Below are 22,614 nucleotides of genomic sequence, written 5' to 3'. Positions count from 1 at the left end.
GCTTTATTTATGATTTGATTTTTACCAGACTTGCACACAACTTGTATCACCAAAAGATCTTGGTTCCTTTCTTGAACTGGCCAGATTCCATTATGGGTTGCAGAGTTATGGCCCCTGAAAGGGCCAAAATGAGCTATTTTGACCTTGTCTGCACAATAGCAGCTTCATTTATGATTTTATTTTAACCAAACTTGCACACAACTTGTATCACCATAAGATCTCGGTTCCTTTCCTGAACTGGTTAGATTCCATTATGGGTTCCAGAGTGATGGCCCCTGAAAGGGCCAAAATTACCTATTTTGACCTTGTCTGCACAACAGCAGCTTCATTTATGATTTGATTTTAACCAAACTTGCACACAACTTGTATCACCACAAGATCTTGCTTCCTTTCTTCAACTGGCCAGATCCTATCATGGGTTCCAGAGTTATGGCCCCTTGAAGGTCCAAAATTGGCTATTATGGCTTTTGCAGCCATATAGAGACTTCATTTATGGTTTTATTTGATACAAACTTCCAAAATACCTTCAACAACAAGAAATCTTGGATTCCATGACAAATCAGATCCAATCATAGATTCCAGAGTTATTTTATATCTGATTACCTCCCCTGATTGTAATCAAAATGGATTTATATCAGTAAGTACTTAAAGGACTTATTTGAAATTTCATTATTGTTATTAGTTGGACTGAGACAATCAGGGTAGATAACTATGGACTGATTTTATGTCAAATTACCTCCCTTTATTTCAAATTAAAATTGTTATATCTCCATAACTAATTAAGATACTGATCTGAAATTTCATTTATGTCAACAGATTTATTTGGCAGATCCTTTTTTTGCCCACTTACAATATTTTTCTTTTTAATTACTTCCCTTTTACATTACTATAAATTGCTTATTATTAGTAACTTTTTTTATTATTGGCCGTAGGGAAAACACAAGACCAGTTTTCTGTGGTACAACATGGATGGTACCTCCAATTTTTAGGTGTATTTTAACATATCTATACCTTGTAAGATTTTTTTTCCTTTTTGTTTAAATTTCTTCCCTTTGTTGTTCCTGTCCTTTGGACTTAGATATTTTTTCTGAGGACCTTCTTGTCCTCCAGTGCAATGATAACAGGTGAGCAATATAGGGCCATTATGGCCCTCTTGTTCATGAATGATGTCTCTTTTATATATACTTATATAATGTTTTGATAAACTTTATCTCTATCTCTGTTATATATTTGACACAAACATGCCCAATATCTTCATCCACATCCAACTTCCTCAGATGTGCCTAATTTCACTATCCAGCAATGAAATAGTCTAGGGCGCTGTCTTCTGTGACAGCTTTTATTTACAACTTCTTTGATCAAAATGTTACATCTTTTTCTTTTCAGGCTAGTGAGTCAATAATTGGTTATCTCCATCCAGAAATGGAACAACTAGTGCGGAAGTTTTTAGGAACATTTGTATAGACCAAGGTTATGACATCTGCCAAAACCATCACTGAAGTCCCTGCAGAGGAGAGGGAAAACCAACATCCAGATGAGGACTTTGCTGTGGGTATGGGTACACTCCCTACATATCTTCATGACAACCCTGATATTCCAGCAGAAACCATCAGAGAGCTTTTCAGGTAAGAAGAAATCTAAAACATATTACAGTTCTTATGTGGTTGTAACAAGTCATTTATATCTCGTGAGCGGACTAGGTTATGCCATTACTTTAGTCAATTACATTGTTTGCTTTCAAGAAATGTTTTAAGCTCATCGGAGATCAAAGAGCTCAAGGTGAGCTATTGTGATCACGCTGTGTCCGTCTTCCGTCGTGCGTGCGTCAAGTCCTCTGTCATCAACATTTTTGTTTGAAAGACATCGCCTCCAAAACCTCTGAATGGATTTTGATGAAACTTTGTGTGGATGTTCCTTGAATGGTCCTCTACCAAAACTGTTCAAACAGTTGGACTTAATTGCATATAGAGGCCGCCTTAGCTAAAAAACAAAAAAAATCTGTCGACATGTCCTCCTAAACCAAATGTCTGGTTAAAGAAATAATATATAGAAAAACCATGTTTTAATGTTATTATTGCAAGGAAAGAGGTTATATGTCAGTGGAATGATTTCACAAGGGCATAGCCCAAGTGAATTATTAGTCCCCTACTGGTTTAAAACCAGTTTCGGGGACTATAGGAATGCGCTTTTCCGTCTGTCCTTCTGTCTGTTTGTCTGTCCGCAATTTCGTGCCCGGTCCAGAACTCTGTCAATCACGAAGGGATTTTAATATTACTTGGCACAAATGTTCCCCATGATGAGACGACCCTACCTCAAAGGTCAAGGTCACAATTGAGGTCAACAGGGCTTTTTTCCTGTCCGGTCCATAACTCTCCAATCCATGAAGGGATTTTTAGCTCGACTATACGAAGTATGGAGGGCTATCCTACTCGACCTGGCGTCGGCATCCTTCCGCGTCCACACTTTGGTTAAAGTTTTGATGCACTTTCTCTTTATCTTTGTTATTACTGGATGGATTTACTTCAAACTTAAAATAGTTGTTCCTCATCATTAACCGCATCATATGGCACAAGGGTCATAACTCTGGCACCAATATTTCATGATTTATCCCCCCTTTTTACTTAGAATTTGGTACACTTTCACTTTATCTCAATTATTACTAAGTGGATTTGATTCAGACTTAAAGTAGTTGTTCAACATCATCACTCACATCATATGACACAATGTCCATAACTCTTGCACCAGTATTTCATGAATTATCCCCCCTTTTTACCTAGAATTTGAGGTTAAAGTTTTGGTGCACTTTTACTCTATCTCAGTTATTAATAGATGTATTTGATTCAAACTTATAATAGTTGTTCAACATCATCACTTACGTCATATGACACAAGGGCCATTACTCCTGCACAATCATTTCATGAATTATCTCTCTTCTTAAAATTTCAGGTTAAAGTTTTGATGCACTTTCCCTCTCAATTTTTTCTGAATGGATTTGATTCAAACTTAAAATAGTTGTTCCACCTTATCACCCTTATCATATGACAAAAGGTCCATAACTCTGGCACCAATTTTTCATGAATTATACCCCTTTTACTTAGAGTTAAAGGTTAATTTTGATTCATTTTCACTAGATCTCAAGTTATTACAAAATGGATTTGATGACAGTTAAATGTTAGCATGGCATGAACAGGGTCTGCTTCAAGTCCGGTCCATAACTCATGTCATCCATGAAGGGATTTTAATGTTACTTGGCACAAATGTTCCCCATGATGAGACGATGTGTCATGCTCAAGACCTGGACGCCTACCTCAAAGGTCAAGGTCACAATTGAAGGTCAAAGGTCAACAGGGCTTTCCTGTCTGGTCCTTAACTCTCCCATCCATGAAGGGATTTTATTATTACTTGGCACAAATGTACCATATAATAAAACAATGTGTCATACACAACTTTCAGATCCCTAGCTCAAAGGTCAAGGTCACACTTAGCAGTTAAATGTTAGCATGGCATGAACAGGGTCTGCTTCTTGTCCGGTCCATAACTCTGTTATTAGTCCCCTACTGGTTGAAAACCAGTTTCGGGGACTATAGGAATGCGCTTTTCTGTCATTTCCCCGTCCGTCTGCAATTTCGTGTCCGGTCCATAACTCTGTCATCCATGAAGGGAATTTAATATTACTTGGCACAAATGTTCCCCATGATGAAACGACGTGTCGTGCGCAAAACCCAGACCCCTAGCTCAAAGGTCAAGGTCACAATTGGAGGTCAAGGGTCAACAGAGCTTTTTTCCTGTCTGGTCCAATAACTCTCCAATCCATGAAGGGATTTTAATATTACTTGGCACAAATGTACCTCATATTAAGATGATGTGTCATGCACAACCCCTAGCTCAAAGGTCAAGGTCATGGCACAAATGTTCCCCATGATGAGACAACATGTCATGCGCAAAACCCTGACCCTTAGCTCAAAGATCAAGGTCACAATTGGAGGTCAAAGGTCAATAAGGTTTTTTTTCCTGTCTGATCCAGAACTCTGTCATCCATCAAGGGATTACAATATTACTTGGCATAAATGTTCACCATGATGAGATGACGTGTCATGCGCAACACCCAGAACCCTAGCTTAAAGGTCAAGGTCACACTTTGATATCAAAGGTCAATAGGATTTTTTTCCTGTCCGGTCTATAACTTTGTCATGCAAAACAGGATTTGAATATCAGTTGGCACAAATATTCCCCTGGATGAGACAACATGTCATGCACAAAACCTGGGCCCAAGATCTTATGTCAAGGTCACACTTAGAGACCAAAGGTCAGACACAAGAATGACTTTGTCTGGAGCATTTCTTCTTCATCATGGAGGAATTTTGATGTAACTTGGCACAAATGTTCACCAACATAAGACGGATTGTCATGCACAAGAACCAGGTCCCTAGGTCTAGGGTCAAGGTCATATTTAGAGGTCAAAGGTCAAATTCAAGAATGACTTTGTCCGGAGCATTTCTTCTTCATGCATGGAGGGATTTTGATGTAACTTGGACAAAATGTTGACCACCATGAGGCACCCTTGTTAGCTCACCAGAGCCAAAGGCTCAGGGTGAGCTATTCTGGTCAGTCACCGTCCGGCGTCTTGTCTTCCGTCGTCCATAAACTTTTTCTTTAAACAACATCTCCTCATAAATCGCTAGGCCAATTTCATCCAAACTTCACAGGAATGTTCCTTGGGTGAAGCTCTACAAAAGGTGTTCAAAGAATTGAATTCCATGCAGAACTCTGGTTGCCGTGGCAACCGAAAGAAAAAACTTTAAAAATCTTCTTCTCAAAAACCAGAAGCCCTAGAGCTTAGATATTTGGTGTGAAGCATTGCCTAGTGAACCTCTACAAAATTTGTTCAAATCATGATCCGCGGGGTCAAAATTGACCCCGCCCCAGGGGTCACTTGATTTTACATAGGAAAATTTTCAACAATTTTCTAAAAATAAACCAGAAGGCCTAGAGCTTAGATATTTGACATGTAGCATTGCCTAGTAGACTTCTACAAAATTTGTTCAAATCATGACCCCGGGGTCAAATTGACCCCGCCCCATGGGGTTACTTGATTGTACATAGAAAAATCTTCAAAATTTTCTAAAAATAAACCAGAAGGCCTAGAGCTTAGATATTTGACATGTAGCATTGCCTAATGGACCTCTACAAAATTTGTTCAAATCTTGACCTCCAGGGTCAAATTGACCCAGTCCCAGGGATTACTTGATTGTACATCGGGAAATCTTCATAAATTTGCTAAAAATAAACCAGAAGGCATAGATCTTAGATATTTGATACGTAAAATTGCCTAGTAGACTTCTACAAACTTTGTTCAAATCATGACCCCCGCTGTAAAACTGGCCCCGCCCCAGGGGTCACTTGATTTTACATAGGAACATCTTCAAAATTTGTTTAAAAATAAACCAGAAGGCCTAGAGCTTAGATATTTGACATGTAGCATTGCCTAGTGGACCTCTACAAAATTTGTTCAAATCATGACCCACGGGATCAAATTGACCCCGCTCCATGGGGTTACTTGATTGTACATAGAAAAATCTTCAAAATTTTCTAAAAATAAACCAGAAGGCCTAGAGCTTAGATATTTCACTTGCAGCATTGCCTAGTGGACCTCTACAAAATTTGTTCAAACCATGACCCCCGGGATCAAAATTGACCCAGCCCCAGGGGTCACTTGATTAAACATAGGAAAATCTTTAAAAAAATTCTAAAAATAAACCAGAAGGCCTAGGTCTTAAATATTTCACATGTAGCATTGCCTAGTAGACTTCTACAAAATTTGTTCAAATCATGATCCCCGGGGTTCAAATTGACCCCGCCCCATGGGGTTATTTGATTGTACATAGAAAAATCTTCAAAATTTTCTAAAAATAAACCAGAAGGCCTAGAGCTTAGATATTTGACATGTAGCATTGCCTAGTAGACTTCTACAAACTTTGTTCAAATCATGACCCCCGGGGTAAAATTGGCCCCGCCCCAGGGGTTACTTGATTGTACATCGGAAAATCTTCCAAAAAATTTCTAAAAATCATCAGTTTGACATTTGAAACATGTAGCTCATATTACTCTGGTGAGCGATCCAGGGTCATCATGACTCTCTTGTCTTAATAAATCATCCCAATTCATTTTATGCATGCAAAGGTCAGATACAAGAATTACTTTGTCTGGAGCATTTTTTCTTCATGCATCCAAGGATTTTGATGTAACTTGGCACAAATGTTTTCCATCATGAGACGGAGTGTCAAGCACAAGAACCAGGTATCTAGGTCTAAGGTCAAGGTCACACTTAGAGGTCAAATGTCATATTCAAGAATGACTGTCTGCAGCATTTCTTCTTCATGCATGGAGGGATTTTGATGTTACTTGGCACAATTGTTCACCATCATAAGACAAAGTGTCCTGTTCAAGAGCCAGGTCACTAGGTCTAAGGTCAAGGTCACACTTAGAGGTCAAAGGTCAGATACAAGAATGACAACTTTGTTTGGGCCATTTCTTCTTCATGCATGGAGGGATTTTGATGTAATTTTGCACAATTGTTTACCATCATAAGACGAAGTGTCATGTGCAAGAACCATGACCCTAGGTCTAAGGTCAAAGTCACACTTAGAGGTCAAAGGTCAGATACAAGAATGACAATAAGCTCTTGACGGGCATATTTTGTAACTATGGCATCCTTGTTATTAGCTCACCTTAGCATGAAGTGCTCAAGGTTAGCTTTTGTGGTCACCCTGTGTCCGTCGTCCCTCACCAACCATTTGACTGTTAACACTCTACAGGTCACAATTTTCGCCTAATCTTAATGAAACTTGGTCAGAATGTTACTCTAAATAAAATCTTGAACGGTTTGATATTTGGTCATCTGGGGTCAAACACTAGATCATCAGGTCAAATCAAAGGAAAAGCTTGTTAAGGTAGTTCTGCACATTTGATAAACCGGAAGTGATGGCGTTACGTCATTTATCGGAAAAACGTAGAATAAAGCCTGGATTCAGCGTACGGAAATGAAAATCATTTTATGAATTATTCGAAACCTGTGAGTAAATTTATTACAATGGCACCGTTTCTATATTTCTAAAGTCAAAATATGATATTAAAACATATGGCTCGTTATGTCTTAAAATTAGTTTGAAATGTCCGGTTCACATTAATCCTGGTCATATATCTCTAAAATAAGCACACGGACCTATATATTTTATTTCACCAAATTATAGGCCATGTGTTTATTTACAACTGTGAAAAGTTTCATCAAAATCTACATTGCAAAAAAAATTCTGTTCGCGAAAGTGTTATGAAAGTTATGATTTTCCAATAGACTCCCATTGTGAAATATTGCATGAGGTCCAAATTTTTCAAATCAGTCTAGCAAAAAATTAAGCACATGACCCTATCATTTTTATTTGCTGAATTTTCTGTGTATATTCTGAAGTTTTGAAAAATCAGTGTTTAATCAAATTCTACATTGTAAAAAAAAATTCGATCCAAACGTGCAGAACTACCTTAACACTCTAGAGACCACATTTATGACTGTATCATCATAAAACTTTTTTAGAATGTTAATCTTGATGACCTTTAGGTCAGTTTTGAATCTGGGTCATGTAGGGTCAAAAACTAGGTCACCAGGTCAAATCAAAGGAAAAGCTAGTTGACACTCTAGAGGCCACATTCATGACCACATCTTAATGAATCTTAGTCAGAATATTAATCTTGGTGATCTTTAGGTCAAGTTTAAATCTAGGTCATGTGGGGTCAAAAACTAGGTCACCAGGTCAAATCAAAGGAAAAGCTTGCTAACACTCCAGAGGCCACATTTATAGCAATATCTCTATGAAACTTGGTCAGAATTTTATTCTTGATGATCTGTAGGCTAAGATCAAATCTTGTTCAGGTGGGTTCAAAACCTAGGTCACTAGGTCAAAAAATCAAAGGACACTTATTAACACTTTAAAGGCCACATTTATAAAAGAATCTTCATGATTCTTGGTCAGAATATTAATCTTGATGATCTTTAGGTCAAGTTCAAATCTGGGTCAGGTGGGGTTAAAACTAGGTCACTAAGTCAAATCAAAGGAAAAGCTAGTTATGGTCAGAATGTTAATCTTTAGAATCTTTAGGTCAAGTTTCAATCTGAGTCAGGTGGGTCAAAAACTAGGTCACCAGGTCAAATCAAAGGAAAAGCTTGTTAACACTCTAGAGGTCACAATTTTGGCCCAATCTTAATAAAACTTGGTCAGAATGTTACCCTCATTAAAATCTTGGACAAATTGGATAATGGGTCATCTGAGCTCAAAAACTAGGTCATCAGGTCAAATCAAAGGAAAAGCTTGTTAGCACTCTAGAGGCCATTTATGGCAATATCTCTATGAAACTGAAACTTTATAAGAATGTTTGTCTTGATGACCTCTAGGTCAAGTTCAAATCTGGATCATGTGGGATCAAAAACTAGGTCAACATGTCAAAACATCAAAGGAAATACTTGTTGACACTCTAGAGGTCACATTTATGACTGTATCTTCATGAATCTTGATCAGAATGTTAATCTTGATGATCTTTAGGTCAAGTTTGGATCGCGGTCATGTGGAGTCAAAAACTAGCTCACTAGGTCAAATCAAAGGAAAAGCTAGTTGACACTCTAGAGGCCACATTTATGACCATATCTTAATGAAACTTGATCAGAATGTTACCCTCAGTAAAATCTTGGACAATCTGGATAATGGGTCATCAGAGGTCAAAACCTAGGTCACCAGGTCAAAAAATCAAAGGAAAAACTTGTTAACACTCTAGAGGTCACATTTATGACTGTATCTTCATGAATCATGGTCAGAATGTTAACCTTGATGATTTTTAAGTCATGTTTGAATCTGGATCATGTGGGGATCAAAAACTGGGTCACCAGGTCAAATCAAAGGAAAAGCTAGTTTACTCTCTAGAGGCCACATTGATGACCTTATCTTAATGAGACTCGATCAGAATGTTAATCCTAATGATCTAAAAGATCAAGTTCCAATCTGGGTCAGGTGGGGTAAAAAAACTAGGTCACCAGATCAAATCAAAGCTAAAGCTTGTTAACAATCTAGAGGCCACATTGATGACTGTATCTTCATGAAACTTGATCAGAATGTTAATCTTTATGATCTTAAGGTCAAGTTTGAATGTGGGTCATGTGGGGTAAAAAAACTAGGTCACTAGGTCAAATCAAAGGTAAAACTAGTTAACACTCTAGAAGCCACATTTATTACCATATCTTAATGAAACTTGGTCAGAATGTTACCCTCAATAAAATCTTGGACAAATTGGATAATGGGTCATCTTGAGGTCAAAAACTAGGTCACCAGGTCAAATCAAAGGAAAAGTCTTGTTAACACTCTAGAGACCATTTATGGCAATATCTCTGTGAAACTTTATCAAAATATTTGTCTTGATGACCTCTAGGTCAAGTTCGAATCTGGATCATGTGGGATCAAAAACTAGGTCACCAGGTCAAGAAAACAAAGGTAAAACTTGTTAACACTCTAGAGGTCACATTTATGACTATCTTCATGAATCTTGGTCAGAATGTTTACCTTGATGATCTTTAGGTCAAGTTCGAATCTGGGTCATGTGGGGTCAAAAACTAGGTCACCAGGTCAAATCAAAGAAAAAGCTAGTTGACACTCTAGAGGCCACATTTATGACCATATCTTAATGAGACTCAATCAGAATGTTAATCCTAATGATCTAAAGGCCAAGTTCCAGTCTGGGTCAAGTGGGGTAAAAAACTAGGTCACCAGGTCAAATCAAAGGTAAAGCTTGTTAATCTAGAGGCCCCATTGATGATTGTATCTTCATGAAACTTGATCAGGATGTTAATCTTTATGATCTTTAGGTCAAGTTCGAATCTGGGTCATGTGGGGTCAAAAACTAGGTCACTAGGTCATATCAGAGGAAGAGCTAGTTAACACTCTAGCGGGCACATTTATGACCATATCTTAATGAAACTTTATCAGAATATTTGTCTTGATGATCTCTAGGTCAAGTTCGAACCTGCATCATGTGGGATGAAAAACTAGGTCACCAGGTCAAAAACACAAAGATAAAACTTGTTAACACTCTAGAGGTCATTTTTATGACTGTATCTTCATGAATATAGGTCAGAATGTTAAACTTGATGATCTTTAGGTCAAGTTCGAATCTGGGTTATGTGGGGTCAAAAACTAGGTCACCAGGTCAAACAAAGGAAAAACTAGTTAACTCCCTAGTGGCCACATCGATGACCTTATCTTAATGAGACTAGATCAGAATGTTAATCCTAATGATCTAAAGGCCAAGTTCCAGTCTGGGTCAAGTGGGGTAAAAAACTAGGTCACCAGGTCAAATCAAAGGTAAAGCTTGTTAACAATCTAGAGGCCACATTGATGATTGTATCTTCATGAAACTTGATCAGAATGTTAATCTTTATGATCTTAAGGTCAAGTACGTATCTGGGTCATGTGGGGTCAAAAACTAGGTCACTAGGTCATATCAAAGGAAGAGCTAGTTAACACTCTAGAGGCCACATTTATGACCATATCTTAATGAAACTTGGTCAGAATGTCAATCTTGATGATCTGATCTTCAGGTCAGTAGGTCAGGTGAGTGATACAGGGCTGTCAGAGCCTCTTGTTTTCTTAATAAATCATCATGATTTCCTGCATTTGTAGTCAATGTTTTTGTCAGTTGTCAACATTTATTTACCCTGCAACTTTTTTGGAGGGGGTAGTGGGTGTGAGTTGGAGGCACACTTGACTGTCCATACCGATGTCCATGATACATTGAGAAATTTGTTCGAAAACAAAATCAGAATGAGACTAACAAACCATAACACTAATTTTTAGCCCTCCTGAGCACAAAGTGCTCATGGTGAGCAATTGTGATCACGCTGTGTCTGTCGTGCATTTGTCTGTCCATCCGTTGTCAACAATTCTGTTTAAACAACATCTTTTCCAAAGCCACTGGATTGATTTTGATGAAAGTTGGTTTGGACTAGGTCCACATCATCATGGTCCTGTACTAAAGTTGTTAAAATGGTTCCACTTGTTTGCACATGGGGGGGGGGGGGCACCTGAAAATAGAAAAATCTCCTCCCTAACTGATGGTGCGATTTTGAAACAATTTCACACAAATGGTCCTTATATCACCCTCTACAAAGATTTTCAAATTATATCGATTCAGCAAAAAACATGACCACCAGGGACGTGGTAACTTTTCCCTATATGTATATAGTGGAAATTTAAAAAACCTGCTTGTGTGAAACTGCTGGACCGATTATAAAATTATTTTATACAAATGGTCATTATGTGACCCTATACCAAAATTGTTCAAATTATTTTGATTCTTCAAAAAACATGGTTGCCAGGGGGCGTGGTAACTTTTCCCTATATGTGTATAGTGGAAATTTAAAAAATCTTCTTGTGTGAAACTGCATGCTGGCCCGCTTTTAAAATAATTTTATACAAATGGTCATTGTGTGACCCTATACCAAAATTGTTCAAATTATTTTGATTCTTCAAAAAACATGGTTGCCAGGGGACGTGGTCACTTTTCCCTATATAATATATAGTAGAAACTCAGAAAATCTTCTAGTATAAAACTGTTAATTTTAAAATAATTTCACACAAATTCTCCTTGTGTGACCTTCTACAAATATTGTTTAAATTTTTTTAATTCATCAAAAAAACATGTCTGCCAGAGGGCATGGTCACTTTTCATCAACAATTCCTTTAGACAACATCTCCAAAACTACTGAATGGATTTTGATTAAACTTTACACAAATGATCTCTGAATAGCCCTCTTTCAAAGCTGTTCAGATGGTTCCGTTCGTTGAACATATGGGAATTTTTAGTTGAAAATAGGTTTTCAGCTATCAGACTTTTAAAATCTTTTTCTGAGACTAGAACTTTGATATTTGGCATGTATGTGGTATAAGGGTTTGACTCTCTACCATTATTCTCCAAACTATTGCCCTAAGGTCAATAATGGCCACACCCCTATGTGTGACATGTACTTATCATAGGCTTATATATAAGAAACTTTGAAAACTTTTTCTCTGAATCAATAATAGAACCTTGATATTTGCATGTGATATCAAACTGTCTGCCGTACTTGTTTAATTTATTGCCCTAGGTTCAGAAATATGTGTGACATGTATACAATATAGTCTAACATAGAATAAACCTAAATATACACAAATTGTAGAGGAACATGAATAATAAATGCTTTTCTGACTTGAAATCACTTGCCCCACATCCATGTGGGTTCGACCTCGGCGTGGTATTGAATTCTTCATGTCAGGAAGCCATCAAGCTGGCTTGCTGAAGGTTGGTGGTTCTACCCAGGTGCACGATCGTGATGAAATAATGCAAGGAGGGGCATCTGGGATCTTCCTCCACCATCGAAGCTGGAATGTCGCCATATGACCTATAACTGTGTCAGCGCTACATTAAACCCAACAAAAAAGGAAATGTTGAATGCTTTCCAGTAACATTGTAACAAGGTTTAAAACCATTTTGCTATAGAATTAAAGTACCACGCTTCAAGTAAAAAGTTCATGACACTGATCAGTCTCGAGAGGGCCAGCATAACAAGAACACAAAATGTAAGCATTTTCTGGTAATAAGTTACAGGTGAAATAAAAGATAAAAGAAAATGTTATTCCACAGGTTGCCTTAAATTATTTTGCAGTTTCAAGAGCAAGGAGATACATGGAGAATTCCTGTCTTTCACCGATACTGAGCCTTTGAAGATTTTCAAACACTGTTCAGCATGCTGGCTATCCCTTGAGAAATGTGCGAGACGGTTTCTTCAGCACTGCCCTGCCTTGAAGTCTTACTTGAACAGTCATGATGACAGTGAAATGTCTGGAAACAGGGTTCAAAGATGTTCTGCCAGACTCACTGATGCGTTGTTCAGCCTGAGTTACCACTTCCTTGAATTCATTATGGGTCCTCTGAATGAATTTAGTACCACCTTTCAGGTGTGATACGTTATAAAGCAGTTACAGTGTAAAACTGAATTAACCTTAAGACCACTTGTAGCAAGTGTTTTGTCTTTGTGACCAGTGCAGTCCAAGACCAGCCTTCACATCTGTGCAGGCTGATCATGGTATGCACTGTTTGCTTTCAGTCAATAAATTTTCAGTAAACACCCCTTCAGATAATAAATGGCAATGCCCAAATTGTATCATAGACCAGTCCATTGTAGGAACTTAGAACTGGTAAAGATTAAGGAAACAAGTCATACATTTTGATGATGAAAGGATTACTAAATCATCAGTGTAATAATAACCACAACTGAAGTACACAATTTCACCAATTTAACTACCTCTTAAACAGACTCGGCCAAACCAAGTTTGCTATTCTGTTGCTTGGTTGTGTACTTTATTAGTCCCCTACTGGTTGAAAACCAGTTTCGGGGACTATAGGAATGCACTTTTCCGTCATTCCGTCTTTCCGTCATTCCGTCATTCTGTCATTCCGTCCGTCCGCAATTTCGTGTCCGGTCCATAACTCTGTCATCCATGAAGGGATTTTAATATTACTTGGCACAAATGTTCCCCATGATGAGACGACGTGTCATGCGCAAAACCCGGACCCCTAGCTCAAAGGTCAAGGTCACAGTTGGAGGTCAAAGGTCAACAGGGCTTTATTCCTGTCCGGTCCACAACTCTCCCATCCTTGAAGGGATTTTAGTATTACTTGGCACAAATGTTCCCCATGATGAGATGATGTGTCATGCGCAAATCCCGGACCCCTAGCTCAAAGGTCAAGGTCACAATTGGAGGTCAAAGGTCAACAGGGCTTTTTTCCTGTCCGGTCCATAACTCTCCCATCCATGAAGAGATTTTAATATTACTTGGAACAAATGTTCCCCATGAGGAGACGACGTGTCATGCGCAAAACCTGGACCCCTAGCTTAAAGGTCAAGGTCACAATTGGAGGTCAAAGGTCAACAAGGCTTTTTTCCTGTCCGGTCCATAATTCTCCCATCTATGAAGGGATTTTAATATTACTTGGCACAAATGTACCTCATAATAAGACGATATGTCATGCACAACTTTCAGACCCCTAGCTCAAAGGTCAAGGTCACACTTAGCAGTCAAATGTTAACATAGCATGAACAGGGTCTGTTTCGTGTCCGGTCCATAACTCTGACATTCATTAAGGGATTTTAATATCACTTAGCACAAGTGTTCCCCATGATGAAACGACGTGTCATGCGCAAATCCCGGACCCCTAGCTCAAAGGTCAAGGTCACAATTGGGGGTCAAAGGTCAACAGAGTTTTTTTTCCTGTCCCGTCCATAACTCTGCCATCCATGAAGGGATTTTAATATTACTTGGCACAAATGTTTCCCATGATGAGACGACACCCAGTACCCTAGCTTAAAGGTCAAGGTCACACTTTGAGATCAAAGGTCAAGAGGATTTTTTTCCTGTCCGGTCTATAACTTTGTCATGCAAAGCAGGATTTAGATATCAGTTGGCACAAATATTCCCCTGGATGAGAATGTCATGCGCAAGAACCAGGTCCCTAGGTCTAAGGTCAAGGTCATATTTAGAGGTCAAATGTCAAATTCAAGAATGACTTTGTACGGAACATTTCATTCTTCATGCATGGATATTTTGTGATTAACTTGGACAAATGTTCACACATGAGGCACCTTGTTTATTAGAAAAAACTCCTTTGTGTGTTATATAATAGTTATTGTACTTTTTATTACTGGCTGTTAAAAATCGAACCATTTTCTGTGGGACAGCATGCATGTTACATCAATTTTAGTGTATTTGACTATCTCTACTGGTAAAGAGTTTCTTGTGACTTATATTATTAGTATTTTTTTTTTTAAAGATTAATTTCCATTGTTGTTCTATAAATACTTACATGATAACATTTATAATCAGCAAAAAAATCAATATGAAACACTGTGGGTTTATATATGCACATTTAATCCAAGTGTGTTGTTATAACATATTGTATATTGTACAATTGTTTATACATCATTGACAGATATCATTCATTAGTTATACTGCAGTAGAGAAAATTAGGTGCCTTCCAGTAGGGGACTTTGTATTGCATGGCAATACTTCATTCACTTGTTTCCAAAGGATCTTGACACTGAATTCATTATTGCTAATCTACATCAATTTGAACAAATTGTTTTAGCTCGACTATACAAAGTATATGGAGAACTATCCTACTCGACCTGGTGTCAGCGTCGGTGTCCTGCGTCTACACCTTTGTTAAAGTTTTGATGTACTTCCTCTTTATTAATTCCCACCACTCTTAACCCCCTGCCACGAGTGGTAGGGGGTTATAGGATTGGTCTCCGTCCATCCATCCATCCGTCCGTAACATTTCGTTTCCGCTCTGTATCTCCAAAACCCCTTGAAAGATTTTTATCAAACTTGGGTCAAATGATTACCTCACCAGGACGATTTGCAGAACCCAGTAAGTTAGCCATGTCGGCTCATGGTCAAGGTCACATCTCAGGGTCATAGGTTTGAGCCTCCATTTTGTGTCCGCTCTGTATCTCCTAAACCTCTTGAAGGATAATCATGAAACTTAAGTCAAATGATCACGTCATTAAGATTATGTCAGCCATGTCAGCTCAAGGTGAAGGTCACAACTTTTGTCAAAAGGTTTGAGCCTTCCATTTTGTGTCTGCTCTGTATCTGTGTCTCCAAAACCCCTTGAAGGATAATCATGAACTTGGGTCAAATGATCACCTCATCAAGATGATGTGCAGAACTCATGAGTAAACCATGTTGGCACAAAGTCAAGGTCACAACTTTAGGTCAAAGGTTTGAGCCTTCTATTTCATGTCCGCTCTGTATCTCCTAAACCCCTTGAAGGATTATCATGAAACTTGGGTCAAATAATCACCTCATCAAGACGCTGTGCAGAACTCATGAGTCAGCCATGTCAGCTCAAGGTCAAGATCACAACTCTAGGTCAAAGGTTTGAGCCTTCAATTTTGTGTCTGCCCTATATATCCTAAACCCCTTGAAAGGAACTTCAAGCAAGAAACTTCGGTCAAATGATCACCTTATCAAAATGATGTGCAGAACTTTTGAGTCAGCCATGTCGGCTTAAGGTCAAGTTCACAACTTCCATTTTGTGTTTGTTCTGTACCTCCTAAATCCTTTAAAGGAAAATTAGATCAATTTATCACCTTATCAAGACGCTGTGCCAAACTCATGAGTCTCTCATATCATTCGTCCTCCACCTCTGATACTTCATGTGGGGAAGTTGGCAGTTACTTGCGGAGAACAGGTTTGTACTGGTTCAGAATCCAGAACACTAGTTAGGTTAACTGCCCGCCGTTACATGACTGAAATACTGTTGGAACACAGCGTTAAACCCAAAACAAAAGAACTCATGAGTCAACCATGTTGGCTCAAGGTCAAGGTCAAAGGTTTGAGCCTTCCATTTTATGTCTGCACTGCATCTCCTAAATCCTTTGAAGGACTTTAATCTGACTTTGCTGTAACAACAATTTCCCCTTAGCAAGAAAAGGGGCCTCCGTGGCATGTGGTTAAGGTCACTGGCTTCAAATCACTTGCTCCTCATCGATGTGGATTCGAGCCTCACACGGGGCATTGAATTCTTCATGTGAGGAAGCCATCCAGCTGGCTTACGGAAGGTCGGTGGTTCTACCCAGGTGCCCGCTCGTGATGAAATAGTGCACGGAGGAGCACCTGGGGTCTTCCTCCATCATCAAAGCTGGAAAGTCGCCATATGACCTAAAATGTGCCAGTGCGACGTTAAACCCAACCAAAAAAAAAAAAAAAAATTATCAAGAAAATGTGCAGAATTCAATATTCACCCCTGCCAGCTGAAAGTCAAGGTCAAGGTCACAACTTGAATGTTTAATGGTTCCACCCAATACAATCAACCCTTTCACTGTCCATATTTAAACTGTTTTGGTGATATAGCTGTCTTTCTGACTGCCTAAATGTCTCTATAGTAATTTGATTGATTTGCTTCATTCATATGGCACAAGTGTCATAACTCTAACAACCACTTTTGTGACCTCGATATTCGTCGTACGTCCGTAAACACTTTCTAAAAAAATCTTCTTCTTTAAAACCACTGGGCAGATTTACCCCAAACCTCACAGAAATGATCCTTTGATGGCCCCCTTTCAAAATGTTTCAAAGAATTGAATTCCACACTAAACTCTGGTTGCCATGGCAACCTAAGGAAAAACATAAAAAATATTCTAGTCCAAAAGCACAAAGCATAGAGCCTCAATATTTGGCATGTGACATCATGTAATGGTCCTTTCAAATTATGACCCTGGGGTGAAAAGAGGCTCTGCCCAGGGCGTCCCAAGTTTTACATTGACTTATATAGGAAAAAACTTTAAAATCTTCTTGTCTGAAACCACAAGACCTAGGCCTTTGATATTTGGTATGTAGCATTGCCTTGCGGCCCTCTACTGTGCCTCCCCCCCCCACCCAGGTGAAAAGAGGCCCCATCAAGGGGATGCTATGTTTTACATAGACTTATATAGGAATTTTTTTTAAAAATCTTGCCTGAAACTAACAAGATTGTTCAAGTTATGCTCCTTGGGTGAAAAGAGGCTCCATCCTGTGGGGTCACTTGTTAGTCCCCTACTGGTTGAAAACCAGTTTCGGGGACTATAGGAATGCACTTTTCCGTCATTCCGTCCGTCCGTCCGTCTGTCCGTCCGTCCGTCCGTCCGCAATTTCGTGTCCGGTCCATAACTCTGTCATCCATGAAGGGATTTTAATATTACTTGGCACAAATGTTCCCCATGATGAGACGACGTGTCATGCGCAAAACCCGGACACCTAGCTCAAAGGTCAAGGTCACAATTGGAGGTCAAAGGTCAACAAGGCTTTTTTCCTGTCCGGTCCACAACTCTCCCATCCTTGAAGGGATTTTAGTATTGCTTGGCACAAATGTTCCCCATGATGAGATGATGTGTCATGCGCAAATCCCGGACCCCTAGCTCAAAGGTCAAGGTCACAATTGGAGGTCAAAGGTCAACAGGGCTTTTTTCCTGTCCGGTCCATAACTCTCCCATCCATGAAGAGATTTCAATATTACTTGGCACAAATGTTCCCCATGAGGAGACGACGTGTCATGCGCAAAACCTGGACCCCTAGCTTAAAGGTCAAGGTCACAATTGGAGGTCAAAGGTCAACAAGGCTTTTTTTCCTGTCCGGTCCATAACTCTCCCATCTATGAAGGGATTTGAATATTACTTGGCACAAATGTACCTCATAATAAGACGATGTGTCATGCACAACTTTCAGACCCCGAGCTCAAAGGTCAAGGTCACACTTAGCAGTCAAATGTTATCATAGCATGAACAGGGTGTTTCGTGTCCGGTCCATAACTCTGACATTCATTAAGGGATTTTAATATCACTTAGCACAAGTGTTCCCCATGATAAGACGACGTGTCATGCGCAAATCCCAGACCCCTAGCTCAAAGGTCAAGGTCACAATTGGGGGTCAAAGGTCAACAGAGTTTTTTTCCTGTCCCGTCCATAACTCTGCCATCCATGAAGGGATTTTAATATTACTTGGCACAAATGTTCCCCATGATGAGACAACATGTCCTGCGCAAAGCCCAGACACTTAGCTCAAAGGTCAAGGTCACAATTGGAGGTCAAAGGTCAATAAGGTTTTTTCCCTGTCCGATCCAGAACTCTGTCATCCATCAAAGGATTACAATATTACTTGGCATAAATGTTTCCCATGATGAGACGACGTGTCATGCGCAACACCCAGTACCCTAGCTTAAAGGTCAAGGTCACACTTTGAGATCAAAGGTCAAGAGGATTTTTTTCATGTCCGGTCTATAACTTTGTCTTGCAAAGCAGGATTTAGATATCAGTTGGCACAAATATTCCTCTGGATGAGACAACATGTCGTGTGCAAGAACCAGGTCCCTAGGTCTAAGGTCAAGGTCATATTTAGAGGTCAAAGGTCAAATTCAAGAATGTCTTTGTACGGAACATTTCTTCTTCATGCATGGAGGGATTTTGATGTAACTTGGACCAAATGTTCACCACCATGAGGCACCCTTGTTTTTAGAATTACGTCCCTTTGTTGTTACTATAAATAGATTTTATTGTAACTTTTTTATTACTGGCGGTAGAGAAAAATCGAGACCACTTTTCTGTGGTACAGCATGCATGTTACATCCAATTTTTAGGTGTATTTTGACCTATCTCTACCTGGTAAAGAGTTCCTTGTGGACTTATATTATATAGATTTTTTTTTTTTTTTTGTTTTTTTTTTTTTTTAAAGATTAATTTCCCTTTGTTGTTACTATAAATAACTTACATGATAACATTTTTATAATCAGTCAAAAAAATTCAATATGAAAACAACTGTGGGTTTTTATATATGCACATTTTAATCCAAGTGTGTTGTTATAACATATTGTATATGTAGTACAATATTGTTTATACATCATTGACAGATATCAGTTCATTATGTTATACTGCAGTAGAGAAAATTAGGTGCCTTCCAGTAGGGGACTTTGTATTGCATGGCAATACTTCATTTACTTGTTATATGAGTTATATAGGAAAAAAACACTTAAAAATTATCTGATTTTATTTCCTAGACTGTTAAATTATAATTACCTGATGACCATAAGTGATTAGGGGTCAATTGACTGTGAACTTGACCTACTGACCTACTTTCTTGTTTTTAGTTTTTGTGATCTCTCGATGTCCGTCGTCTGTCAACATTTAGCTTGTGTATGAGATAGAGGCGGTATTTTTCAACTTTTCTTCACGAAATTTTGTCAGAATGATTGCCTTGATAAAATCTAGGTCAAGTTTGAAAATGGGTTGTCTTTGGTCAAAAACTAGGTCACTAGGTCAAATCAAAGAAAAACCTTGTGTATGCGATAGAGGCTGTATTTTTAGCTCACATGTCACAAAGTGACAGTGTGAGCTTTTGTGATCCGCAGGCGTCGTTTTGTCCGTCGTCCGTGCGTTGCGTCCGTGCGTCCAGCGTCCGTGCGTAAACTTTTGCTTGTGACACTCTAGAGGTCACATTTCATGGGATCTTTATGAAAGTTGGTCAGAATGTTCATCTTGATGAAAATCTAGGTCAAGTTCGAAATGGGTCAACTGCGGTCAAAAACTAGGTCAGTAGGTCTAAAAAGAAAAACCTTGTGACCTCTTAAGGCCATATTTTCAAAAGATCTTCATGAAAAATTGGTCAGGAAATGTTCACCTTGATTTATATCTAGGTCAAGTTCGAAAATGGTCACGTGCCGCCAAAAACTAGGTCAGTAGGTCTAAATAATTAGAAAACTTTGACCCTCTCTAGAGGCCATATTTTTCATTGGATCTGTATGAAAGTTGTCTGAATGTTCATTTGATGATATCTAGGTCAAGTTTGTAAACTGAGGTCACTGCGGTTAAAAACTAGGTCATTAGGTTAAAATAGAAAAACTTGTGACCTCTCTAGAGCCTATACTTTTAAATGGGTCTTCATGAAATTAGTCTGAATGTTCACCTGATGATATCTAGGTCAAGTTCGAAACTGGGTCACGTGCCATCAGAAACTAGGTCAGTAGGTCAAATAATAAAAAAACCTTGTGACCTCTCTAGAGGCCATATTTTCATGGATCTGTATGAAGGTTAGTCTGAATGTTCATCTTGATGATATCTAGGTCAAGTTCGAAACTGGGTCAACTGTGGTTAAAAACTAGGTCAGTAGGTCTAAAAATAGAAAAACCTTGTGACCTCTCTAGATGCCATATTTTTCACAAGATCTTCATGAAAATTGGTCTGAATGTTCACCTTGATGATATCTAGGTCAAGTTCGAAACTGGGTTACGTGCCGTCAGAAACTAGGTCAGTAGGTCAAATAATAGAAAAACCTTGTGACCTCTCTAGAGGCCATATTTTTCATGGGATCTGTATGAAAGTTGGTCAGAATGTTCATCTTGATGATATCTAGGTCAGGTTCAAAACTGGGTCACATGAGGTCAAAAACTGGGTCACTATGTCAAATAATAGAAAAAAATGACGTCATACTCAGTTCAAAACTGGGTCATGTTGGGACAGGTGAGCGATTCAGGACCATCATGGTCCTCTTGTTCAACTTGTCTTCATGAATTTTGGTCAGAATGATTACCTTGATGAAATCTAGGCCATTTTTGAAAATAGGTCATCTTGAGTCAAAAACTAGGTCTCTAGGTCAAATCAAGGAAAAATCTTTTGTATTCGATAGAGGCTGTATTTTTCAACTGATCTTCATGAAATTTTTTCAGAATGATAACCTTGATGAAATCTAGGCCAAGTTCGAAAATGGGTCATCTGGGGTCAAAATTTAAGTCATTAGGTCAAATTAAAGAAAAACCTTGTGTACGCAATAGGGAATGCATTTTACACTGGATATTCATAAAATTTAGTCAGAATGATTGCTTTCATGAAATCTAGGCCAATTTCAAATATGGGTCATCTGGAGAAACATGTTTACTCTGTTATGATGTGTTTCTCAGGTGAGCGACCTAGGGCCATCTTGGCCCTCTTGTTTAAATATGCCATTTGTAAGACTCCAACCCACATCTCATGAGTGCTAACTAAACACATTGACAATACACCCATCTGTAAATACGATATGTTCATTTAGGTGTTCATTCAGTAATAGATTCAATATAATTTTTTATTTGATGAAGTAATATTGCTATTTGCCAGGTATATAAGTAAAAACAATTTCTTCGCCAAGACATACGTTTTTGAATATCATGCAAAATATCTTGACAAGCTTGCCTCAGAGTTAGTGTACATTTTACATGTTTATTAGCAGACACTTTGTTAGTCTTGTTGCTTTATAAATTCATATTGTGGTGTAGACCCGCCCGCTTAGCTCAATAGGAAGAGCACTGATCTACAGATCACGGGGTCATGGGTTCGATCCTCAGATGTGCCGTATGTACTCCGTGACAATTTGATAGAAGACCTTGTGTCTGAAATTGTTCGTCCTCCACCTCTGATTCATGTGGGGAAGTTGGCAGTTACTTGTGGAGAACAGGTTTGTTCTGGTACAGAATCTAGGAACACTGGTTAGGTTAACTGCCAGCCGTTACATGACTGAAATACTGTTAAAAAACGGTGTTAACCCCAAAACAAACAAAACAAACATATTGTTGTGCTTCACATCATGGTGCTTTATATATTCATAATTTCTTTTTCGATTCACAATATGTGCAGTGTAATGCAAATTGTGTTTTTCACGAATTTCTTGATTTCTCAATGAATTTTCATGGCTTTAGCTGGTAAAGACTGATGAACAAAAACAGCTTTTTATTACGTTTTTCAGTGAATTATTGAAATTTTAGAATGAAATATATCTCGTATTTTCACAGTGAAAGTATATATTTTTCAGTGATAAGAAACTACAAAATAGGTAAATTTAGTCAAAACATGAAATTAAAAGAAAATTTGTTTGTTTTATGTGTAAGATCAAAACATTTTTTCACTCTTGAACACCATATTTTACGTTTCCATTAGTGGCTATGCCACTTGTGAAAATATTGCATCTGGCACACACTTGT

General features: G+C 38.5%; 1 protein-coding gene across 1 annotated transcript in view; it reads left to right on the top strand.

Annotated features, from left to right (window-relative positions):
- The first annotated feature begins 1,473 nt into the window (after window positions 1-1,473).
- Window positions 1,474-22,614, top strand: part of LOC123555571 (uncharacterized) — a 43,201-nt gene continuing 22,060 nt past the window's right edge. Inside the window, exon 1 of the mRNA XM_053547057.1 lies at window positions 1,474-1,625. Coding sequence (XP_053403032.1) covers window positions 1,474-1,625 — 152 coding nt within the window. The remainder of the gene's footprint in view (window positions 1,626-22,614) is intronic.

The sequence above is a fragment of the Mercenaria mercenaria genome, chromosome 7 (assembly GCF_021730395.1).
Source record: "Mercenaria mercenaria strain notata chromosome 7, MADL_Memer_1, whole genome shotgun sequence".
Classification (NCBI taxonomy): Eukaryota; Metazoa; Mollusca; class Bivalvia; order Venerida; family Veneridae; genus Mercenaria; species Mercenaria mercenaria.
This window is presented reverse-complemented; position numbering and strand designations above follow the sequence as displayed.